General features: G+C 40.8%; 1 protein-coding gene across 1 annotated transcript in view; it reads left to right on the top strand.

Annotated features, from left to right (window-relative positions):
• Nucleotides 1-2065: 2065 nt before the first annotated feature.
• Nucleotides 2066-10979, top strand: part of LOC122803967 (arachidonate 12-lipoxygenase, 12R-type-like) — a 173872-nt gene continuing 164958 nt past the window's right edge. Inside the window, exon 1 of the mRNA XM_044073645.1 lies at nucleotides 2066-2233. Within this exon, the coding sequence (XP_043929580.1) occupies nucleotides 2087-2233 (147 nt within the window). The 5' untranslated portion in view covers nucleotides 2066-2086. The remainder of the gene's footprint in view (nucleotides 2234-10979) is intronic.

Raw genomic sequence — 10979 nt, 5'->3', positions numbered from 1 at the left:
ATTTCAGAGATGTAGAAAAGCTGCTCTGAATTCCTTTTGTTCCAAATATGTTTCTGAATCTCCTAGTCCTCATATAATCTAGTCACCATTTATAGCAATCTGGCTAGTTATTGCTTAGAAGTCTGTGGGTGATACTGAAGACTGTTTTTAAGGTGAACCATTTCAGTACCTCCACTGTGGAGCAGTGGTTGGATTTTAACTCAAAATCAACAGATAACTTGGTACACCCTTAACTGCATTGTTCTAATTCTGTCAGTACTACTCTGAGCAGAACTGTAAGAAACACTCCACTGTAAGTTAACTGGAGAACAGGTTTCACCCAGCTGAGACAGGTGCTGTGCCATAAGTCTCATTTTTGACAGTTGTTATGATTTGTACTGCTACAACATATTTAAATGCTATAAATGGCACATTTCCTCTTCTGTCCCTGTCCTAGTTGCCAGGCAAAGGAAGGCAAACTAGGTTGGGTAGATCATTTTCCAGTCCTTGTGACCATCAGGCCTCCATTCCACCTCCTCTAGTGTCCCACTCATTCTCCCAAGGTCAATGGCAAGTGACAGGAAAGGTGCAGTCCTTTTCTGGCAACTGGACACTTTCTTCTTTAATGCTTACATTTTCCCAGTGTGCATAGCTGATAAGGTACAAGGATTTCACACATAATGGGCATTTTCTGAGGGATTGACCTGCACCCTTTTGTAAGTGGTATCCTCTCAGTCAGCTCTGACACCCTTGAAACAAGTACCTCTACTGAGCTGAGGTACCCTTTGGGTATTCTAAGCAGTGAGTGTACCTTAGGTGTGCACCCCAAACTTTCCCTAGAAAGAGGCAGAGCAGGAAAGGATATTACACTGATCCTGTTGCCTCAGTGCTCCCCCACTGTCTCTCCCCAGCTACCTCTTCCAGTGTCCAAACAACAAATTGAACCTGAGATATATAGGACACAGTCAGAGCTTTACCTTCTGTGCCACAGACTTGGCTAATCAGCATAACTTTTGTCAGCATACAGCAGCCTTCTGTTTTGGTAATGTAAGCTTTGCTGAAATAGCATGATTTTTTATTAGAACAACTACATTCATGGTGATGAAGTGCAGAGCCCTGGAGATGCAGATCAGAACATTGGAGATAGAGAGAGGAAACTTTGGATAGACAGCAGAACACTGGTGAGGGAGAGCAGAACCCTGTGAAATTCTGAGGATGGAGAGAACAGCCTTCAGAATGGAAACCATGCAATGGAGTGGAACCAGGAGAACTCTTGTATTTAATTTATTTATTTATTTATTGCACTGCACCTATGTTCATATGAGAAAGAGTATGAATGTGCTAAAGACTGAAGCAAAAGGAATACTTCTTCTAACTATGGAAAGGAGCTCAGGTGTGATTTTAATGACTTTCAGACCTAGATTCCTACCCTGAAAATGTACTATAAGCCAGTTCATGACACTCAGAGGGGGAAGCAATGTGACAGGACTCTAAATCCTTGGAAACTTGTAGAAAGACAGCACTCATAGCAATGGCTGCAGATATGGTCAGTAATGTTAATCAGTGTTCCCTGTGGGCAGTGACTCTGGGAGAAATAACAGTGTCTGATAGGAATGGAAGTTACCACAGCACTGTGCCACTGGAAAATATTAGCCCGTCTCTTTTCTTTCATGAGCCTTCCAAGCTGTTTACAGCAATTCCACTCATCCAGTTTAAAAGAATCACTATCAAAGACAAGGAACAGAAAGTTGAAGGGTCCATCATTGTTTAATATGTAAGAATTATTACAAAGGTGTTCTGCATCACAAGAATATATATATAAGACTTACTAGTAAAATTAATGAAACAGGCAGTCCAATATTCATTTGACTGAAGATATTAGCTGAGTTAGTTGAAAAATGAATTTCATATTTATGCAAGAAATGGCTTTCTTAGTCTTACAAAATATCTGACACGTGAAGACATTTCAAATGGATATTTCAAAAGTGCAGTTTGCATAAAGGTCACCTGCCCATCTCAGCATGTTATGTAATATTTATAAATAGGGTGGTTTACTTGTCTGCTGCTTAAACAGAGAGAAAGCATTTGAAGATTAAACAGCTCTACAATGGCTTCAGCTGAGTATGAAATACAGGTTACAACGGGTACATTTTTTGGGGCAAGTACCTTTGACACGGTCTACATCACCCTATCTGGTAAGAAAGGAGACAAACTATTAAAGATCCGAAGGACCAGAGTGAGCTTCTCAGAGAGTGTAAGTGTCTGTAGCAAAAGTTTGTATCTGCAATGTTTTCTTAAGACACTTTTCTTGTTATCTTTTGTGTAATACTGATCTTTTTTTTAATTTCTTAATGAATAAGTCAATTTACACCAGGTAGGTTAAAGTTAAATCCAAACATTATGCATAAAAACACACTGAAGAAATTGATAGTGTAGATGTTTTGCAAATTACAAGGTCACTCATATGTTAATAGAAACAAACCCGGCAGGAAGGCATTGTGTGCTCAGTAAACTGTAAAATGAGACATTAGGAGTGTCAAAATGAAGACCAAGCTGTGACAATCGCTGGCCACAGAACAAGAAGTGTATGTTGATAGGTTCTCTGATGTAAAGTCAAATATCATTTTTTCAAATTTTACTCTGGCTCAAACACAAGAAATTTGCAGAGTTAAAAAACATTCTTTTGTCTGTGTTCATGTTTGTGGTGTAAAATTGCATAAATCTGCACTCTCAATTTTGAAATAAAATGAAAGCTGAGGTTTCTGCAACCCAAGGAAAAGGAAATTGGTATGGTAGACAAACTGTCAGAAGAACAGGCTGACAGAGTAGTACTATCCAAACATGTATGCATGGTGTTGGGTGGAGTTCTGAAACTGTTATGGCTGTTGATGCACTAAAAAAAAACAAAAAAACCCATCAGCATCAAATATAACTCATACGTCGATGTAATACATATGTCAGGGTAACGGTGAAGGTAACGTGTTTGGAACAACATGGATAATGAGTCATGCAGTCATGAAAAGAAGGAATGTGGCAGCAGTTAGAGTTGAACCCTGATACACAGTCACACATGTCATCAGTAATTGGACAAGTTTCATTCTCGGTATGCAGGTGTTTCCGTTTATTAGGTACAAATATGCAAATCTGCTCCAGTGAGAAACTCATTGTTAGAATTCTGGTACACACTACAAACATTTAAGTAATACCACATCTGGGGTGACAAAGCCCTTGGGCCTGAGTCCAGGTGTCTGCACATCCTTTTATCATTTCACTTCCTGCAGAAAATGGTTTTCATGCTACATGATGTTGTGTATTTTTTTTTTTTTTTACTGAGGGACTTCTGGGGTGTAATCCACATATCTTGGTTGAAATTAATAATGCTGTGCTTAGAGATGCAAAAACACAATTTTCAGTAAACGTTTATTAATAGTAAGCAATGTCTCATTTAGGAGCTTTGGGTTACCCCAAGTCACAGGTCCGCAGTTCAAAGATAAGGTCACATATCCAGGGTCCCCTTGACATATCATGTACCCCGGGCCTCCGCTGAAAACAGGCTCTATGGAACCTAGTCGGACATTCCCGGTCAACAAATGTTAAATAAATAAATAAATAAATAAATAAATAAAACATATTTTAGTGAAATGGAATCTTGTTTACTATGTCTTACTTTGAATCAGCCTCCCGTTTATAAATTTCTCACAGTTTCTGTTCTACCTAATCTAAAAAAGACCAAACGTCTTCTATTCTGACCCAAATCGCTCTCCCATTCTAAATCCACATTCACGATTACGTCTCTCAACAACACTACTATTAAGGGGGAGACACACACCAAACTCCTTGGGGTCATTATAGATCACCAACTGAAATTGACCTACATGTCCACAGTTGTATTAACAAATTCACCAAAAACCTGGACTACTTTATAGAAATAAAAAACTTCTTACAAAGGAGTTCCAAATCACACTTGCACATGCGTACCTTCTCCCTAGCCTCCTTTAAGGGTCCCAACTCCTAAATAACATCAAGTCTTCTCTACTCACCAAGCTGGAATCCCCCTTCAACAAAATTGCCAGATTTGCAACTAGTCTACCCTCAAACTCACACCACTGTCAATCTCTCAATTTATTAAACTGGTTAGAGCACCCCAAACAACTACTCATATCCCAACTAGTTGTCATTCACTCCATTCTCAATAAACATTCCTTCTGCCCTAACATTTCTTCTATCATCTCCCATTATACTCCAGCCAGACACCTCAGGAGCACAGACCAAAACCTCTTAGAAATCTATAAGGCAAAAAAATCTATTGGCCAAAGCCTCTACAGCTACTTCCCAGCTCTAACCTGGAATCAGCTTCCCTAGCCATCAGAGAATTAAGTAACACCACAGCTTTCAAACGAACCATTAAGGAACATTTACATAGCACCAATACTTGTCTACCCAAATACCCTCCTTGAACCCCCTCCACACAAGTACTCCTTGATTTCACTCTTTCACTGCACTCACATCCTTCCAACCTACTCCCCCTTATCCCCCTCTTATAACTCCTTCTTTTACTAACTACCAATGGAGCATAACTTGTACAGAATCTATTCTAACTAACCTGCTCCCAGTATCAGGTCTGCTGACGAAGTCTAACCTTTGTCTTCTCCTTTCGTACTAAGTTATCACTTACTCCATATGTTTCACTCAAAGTTTCTGCAAATTATTATGTTTAGTTATGTTCCCTTGACATATCATGTACTCTGCTTCATTTTGCTATGTTCCTCAATATATTGTTTTACTATAATTTATTCACTGTAATGATTTTTTTATTGCACTTTATTTGCTGCTTTTGTAATTTCGCAATGTTGTGGAGATTTTTCTTCCCAGATATGATTTATCTGCTGTTTTGTCTGTTCTTACTGTGTTCTATATACTGGTTTGTAATTTTATACTGTTGTGGAACTTTTCTCCCTGGGCCTCTGTTGAAAAAGGGCTATTGCGCAGTTGGACTTTACAGGTTAACAAATATCAAATAAATAGACGAATAAATAAATAAATAAATACCTCTTTTCCTAGTACTCAGAATTTCAAGTCCTACTTTTTTTTACTAAGTAGGTTTTCTCAGAAAGAAAACCTTTTGTTGTTCAGAACAGTTCTGGTCTCCAGATGGAGGCATGAGTTTGTGATTAGCGGTTGGTATAATGGTTAAGGTGTTTACCTCACAGACACAAAGTACAAGGTTTTATTCAGAACATCTAGCCTAGTACTTATCTATGAATAGAAAGAAGGTAGGAAAAGAGAAATTCTGCTCACCCGTATCATCTGTCAATGTTCTCATCTTTCTTCCTTTGCCATTTGCAGGCACCATAAGTAAACTTTCACAGCTGGAAAAGTAAGAAGGCTGGTTTCTGTTAGAAACTGTTAGAAAATTGTACAAACTAGAGGCCCCATATGATCCATCGGACAGATAGGACAGTGGGTGCTCAGTAACTCAGGCAGCAGTAGGTGGTTAAGCCCTTCCCTAATCTTGTGTAATTCAAGTGGTACATACTTCATAGTGCCAGAGTCTGTGTGTGTGTGTGTGTGTGTGTGTGTGTGTGTGTGTGTGTGTGTGTGTGTGTGTGTGTGTGTGTGTGTCTGTGTGTGTGTGTCTGTGTTTGTTGTGCATGCACTGTGTGTGTTTTATGCATTCACATGCATTTGTGTGTTTCTTGTGCATGAAAGTGTGTGTGTATAGTGTGTGCACGTGTGTATATGTGTTTTTGTGTATGCGTGCCTGTACATGTGCATATGTATGTGTCTGTACTGTTTGTGAGTGTATCTCTGCAACTCTGTGTTGTGTCCACAAGTATGACTTGTGTGTATGTGTCAGCACTTGCATATGTATGTCTGTGTCTGTGTTTGTGTGTGTATGTGTATAGTACATGTGAATGTGTACACATGTAAGTGGATGTCTCTGTATTTTTCTAAATGCGTGCGCGCACATGTGTGTGTGTGTGTGTGTGTGTGTGTGTGTGTGTGTGTGTGTGTGTGTGTGTGTGTGTGTGTGTGTTTGTGTGTGTGTGTGTGTATACATGTGTATCTATCTACCTGGGAATGTGTGTGTCGGGTGGGGTCACATGCAGTAGGAGAGGCATCTTTATGCACAGACCATACTCTGTCAGCATTGAAGGAGAGCTACTCAGCTTTAGGAATCACAGTCCTGCCACACCAGAAGACCTTACACATAATGTGCATCCCCTGTACATGACTGTAGACTATGTGTATGCATGCATGGGGAGAGCTAATCCGCTTTAGGAATCACAGTCCTGCCACACCACAAGACCTTACACATAATGTGCATCCCCTGTACAGGACTGTAGACTATGTGTATGCATGCATGGGGAGAGCTACTCAGCTTTAGGTATAGCAGTCCTGCCACACCAGAAGACCTTACACATAATGTGCATTCCCTGTACAGGACTGCAGACTATGTGCATGCATGCATGGGGAGAGATACTCAGCTTTAGGAATCACAGTCCTGCCACACCACAAGACCTTACACATAATGTGCAGCCCCTGTACAGGACTGCAGACTATATGTATGCATGCATGAGGAGAGTTACTCCGCTTTAGGAATCACATTCCTGCCACACCAGAAGACCTTACACATAATGTGCATCCCCTGTACAGGACTGCAGACTATGTGTATGCAGGCATGGAGAGAGCTACTCCACTTTAGGAATCACAGTCCTGCTACACCAGAAGACCTTATACATAATGTGCTTCCCCAGTACAGGACTGCAGACTATGTGTATGCATGCATGGGGAGAGCTACTCAGCTTTAGGAATCACAGTCCTGCCACACCACAAAACCTTACACATAATGTGCATCCCCTGTACAGGACTGCAGACTATGTGTATGCATGCATGGGGATGAGCTACTCAGCTTTAGGAATCACAGTCCTGCCACACCAGAAGACCTTACACATAATGTGCATCCCCTGTACAGGACTGTAGACTATGTGTATGCATGCATGGGGAGAGCTACTCCATTTTAGGAATCACAGTCCTGCCATGCCAGAAGACCTTACACATAATGTGCATCCCTTGACTATGTGTATGCATACCTGGGGAGAGCTACTCAGCTTTAGGAATCACAGTCCTGCCACACCAGAAGACCTTACACATAATGTGCATCCCCTGTACAGGACTGCAGACTATGTGTATGTATGCATGGGGAGAGCTACTCAGCTTTAGGAATCGCATTCCTGCCACACCAGAAGACCTTACACATAATGTACATCCCATGTACATGACTGTAGACTATGTGTATGCAAGCATGGGGAGAGCTACTCAGCTTTAGGAATCACAGTCCTGCCACACCAGAAGACCTTACACATAATGTACATCCCCTGTACAGGACTGCAGACTATGTGTATGAATACATGGGGATAGCTACTCAGCATTAGGAATCACAGTCCTGCCACTCCACAAGACCTTACACATAATGTGCATCCCCTGTACAGGACTGTTGACTATGTGTATGCATGCATGGGGAGAGCTACTCTGCTTTAGGAATCACAGTCCTGCCACACCAGAAGACCTTACACATAATGTGCATCCCCCGTACAGGACTGGAGACTATTTGTATGAATACATGGGTCCAAGTCTAACTTATAGGCAGCATTTCTGTTTTTGGAGTGACTTACATTGTACATTTAGGTAGGTTTGTATTTTTGTAGTGTATGATATCATTCATTATTTAATGATAAGGCCATGTTAAACTTATCTGCTACATTATTTTGATACAGGCCCATGTGACTGTATCCAGGTTGTTCTTACCCAGATGGAGTCACTGTTGTTGATATAACCTTGTTACTGTCCATGTCTTACATTTGTGATTATCACTAGATAAACTCTGTAAGGTCTTTTCTTTTAGTAAGTCTCCTGATGTTTAGAACACCATATTGTGAAATCTGGAGGAATTATTCTGATCTCCTTGACTGCAGATTGATGGAAAGTTTTGAATGGTATTATTTACCTGAAGCTCCATATTTTATTCTGGGATGCTAGCGCTCAGTCACTGGAGCTTGATAGTTTTGTACGTTTTGTTATTATCTATCTCCAGGCAGGAGATGTATATCCTGGACATGTCATTTTAATTAATGCCCCTTGAAAACCAGCACCTAATGAGTGGTCATCAGATAACAACCTTTATCTGTGGCATATTTACTGTAATCATGGCTTTACACAGAAGAGCAGTCCATCTGTACTTGTGAGCAACAGATACATTTTACATGTAGTGAGGCCCGAAACCTGCCACTTAGTCCTCACCCTTTCTGGTATCACTGACTTATGGACACACTATTTTCTGATGTCACACTTAGTTAGCAAACACATCTGTTCACATCCTAAGCCAAATATGGTCATCTAGATAACTTTACCAGTGTGCGACAGCATTATCATGGTTGCATTAAAAATATTATAATTAGATTTGTATAAAACACATTTAATAATGACAGTAACTTATCCCCAGAAAAGAAATAAAGAGAAATATGAATATGCTATCAGTTAAATATTACAATAGTTACTTATCCTGCTTAACCTATACTAACCTCGGCTTCTTCTCAATTAATAACTTTTTCAAAAAGTTATCTCATTAGTGTCCTTGTGGAGCAGAGGGATAAAACCCTTAATGTGTGCCACAGGTGACCTTTGTTCAATTGGTGGGGCCACAGAGTGAGGATGGGAGTGAGTGGCCAATGTCAGCTCACCCATCCTGGGAGGAGGGAGGCAACCTAAGGTCAGTGCAATAAGCAGTGTACGAGCCTTGTGAGCTCCCTGCTGCACATGCTATGGGCAGCCTAAGGTCAGTGCAATAAGCAGTGTATGAGCCTTGTGAGCTCCCCGATGCACATGCTATGAGCAGCCTAAGGTCAGTGCAATAAGCACCGTATGAGCCTTGTGAGCTCCCTGCTGCACATGCTATAGGCAGCCTAAGGTTAGTGCAATAAGTAGTGTACCAGCCTTGTGAGCTCCCTAATGCACATGCTATGGGCAGCCTAAGGTCAGTGCAATAAGCACCGTATGAACCTTGTGAGCTCCCTGCTGCACATGCTATGGGCAGCCTAAGGTTAATGCAATAAGTAGTGTACCAGCCTTGTGAGCTCCCTAATGCACATGCTATGGGCAGCCTAAGGTCAGTGCAATAAGCACCGTATGAACCTTGTGAGCTCCCTGCTGCACATGCAATAGGCAGCCTAAGGTTAGTGCAATAAGTAGTGTACCAGCCTTGTGAGCTCCCTGCTGCACATGCTATAGGCAGCCTAAGGTTAGTGCAATAAGTAGTGTACCAGCCTTGTGAGCTCCCTAATGCACATGCTGTGAGCAGCCTAAGGTCAGTGCAATAAGCACCGTATGAACCTTGTGAGCTCCCTGCTGCACATGCTATGGGCAGCCTAAGATCAGTGCAATAAGCACCATATGAGCCCTGTGAGCTCCCTGCTGCACATGCTATGGAAAGCCTAAGATCAGTGCAATAAGCAGTGCACAAGCCTTGTGAGCTCCCTGCTGCACATGCTATGAAACATTTAGCCAGAAGGTTACATATGTGTGAAGTCTATATGCACCTCCTGAGTGCTGCTACTTTAGAGGCAGCAGGTGTTAGAGCTACAGTCCTGGCAGCAGTACAATATTGCACCAGCATCTTCAGCCATCTTACCTCACTGCCCATTTGCAGTCTTAGGTGCCCCAAGGCTCTGTCCACTCTCCCCTCTTCTTCTTGTTATTCATCAGCTTGGTTCCAGCTGACCATCCTCACTTACCCATAATCCTATATGCTGATGAGATGTTTATATTTCATACTTCCTGTGCAGTTATCAAAAATCAGCTACAAGAAAACATGTCAAAGTTTTCCAACTGGCTAACTCAATGGAAACTATTCTTAAAAAATCAAGGACCAGACCGACCCCAAAGACCACCACACATTTCCAATACTGAGGGATGAGGGATGTAGCTAGATCAATATCTTAACTTCCAACATCATGTTCGAGTAAGAAAAGTAAAAATCAATTTACAGTTGTTTGTCATCTACTATGATTTTTCACTTTCTCTCCCCAAACAAGAAACTGACACTGGCAAAGTCTCCTTTATATATGCTTGTGCCACAACATCTTCATATTTATAACACAGTCACCAAAGACACAACACTGCTGCCAGGCACTTACCAAAACTTCATGCTACCCATCACTCATAGAATTAAATTTTTAATAAGGTCTTTACTTTTCAAACTTTTTAACCTTCAACTTTTCTATTTCTTTGCCTGCCAGCTAGCCCACTGGACCTTAGACTACAAATTTAGATCACTCCTTCCCAGTGTAACCTCCCTTCAAACACTATAACAAAACTATACTGCACAGACCATAGTTTCAACATCCCTGACCCACAGGTCTGAGCATCCCTTCCAACCTCTTTTAAAAAAACTTATACTTTAAAGTATTCAGGAAAGAACCTAAAGACCTTCTCTTCAAACACACTGTCTACTGTTGCTCCAAAATTAGTTCAGTAACCTGATTCAACCCCAAACTCTTTTCATGTCCTACTCAGCTTGAACCCCTTCCTTTCAATGCCCACTTTTATAATTAAAACACTTATCCCAGTCACTGATGTACAGTTCTATAACCACACATACACTACCATCTCCCTCACTCTTGCTGTCTGTGCTGATATTGCAACTCTTTAATCTCAATACATAAGTATGCCTTCAGTGACGACTTCTCTATTTACCCACTACCTTCTCCATATTCATTATTTCACTTGTATCTAATTATTTGTAAACTAAATTATATAATATATCCAGTCATTCTGTTTTAAACTGATTACTGTAACACTTTATATTTTGACTTTATACCTTGTCATGTCTACTTCTGATGCTCTCAGACTGAACCTGTAAATGGTAAGAAGAGACCAGTGTTCTAGACTGGATACCAAAATTAAATAAATAAACCTTGAAATAATATTGCACAAATACTCTT

The sequence above is a fragment of the Protopterus annectens genome, chromosome 6.part0, assembly GCF_019279795.1.
Source record: "Protopterus annectens isolate FY-2018-M chromosome 6.part0, PAN1.0, whole genome shotgun sequence".
In the NCBI taxonomy this organism is placed as follows: Eukaryota; Metazoa; Chordata; order Ceratodontiformes; family Protopteridae; genus Protopterus; species Protopterus annectens.
Note: the sequence above shows the minus strand (reverse complement) of the source record. Positions and strands in the feature narration are given on the sequence as shown.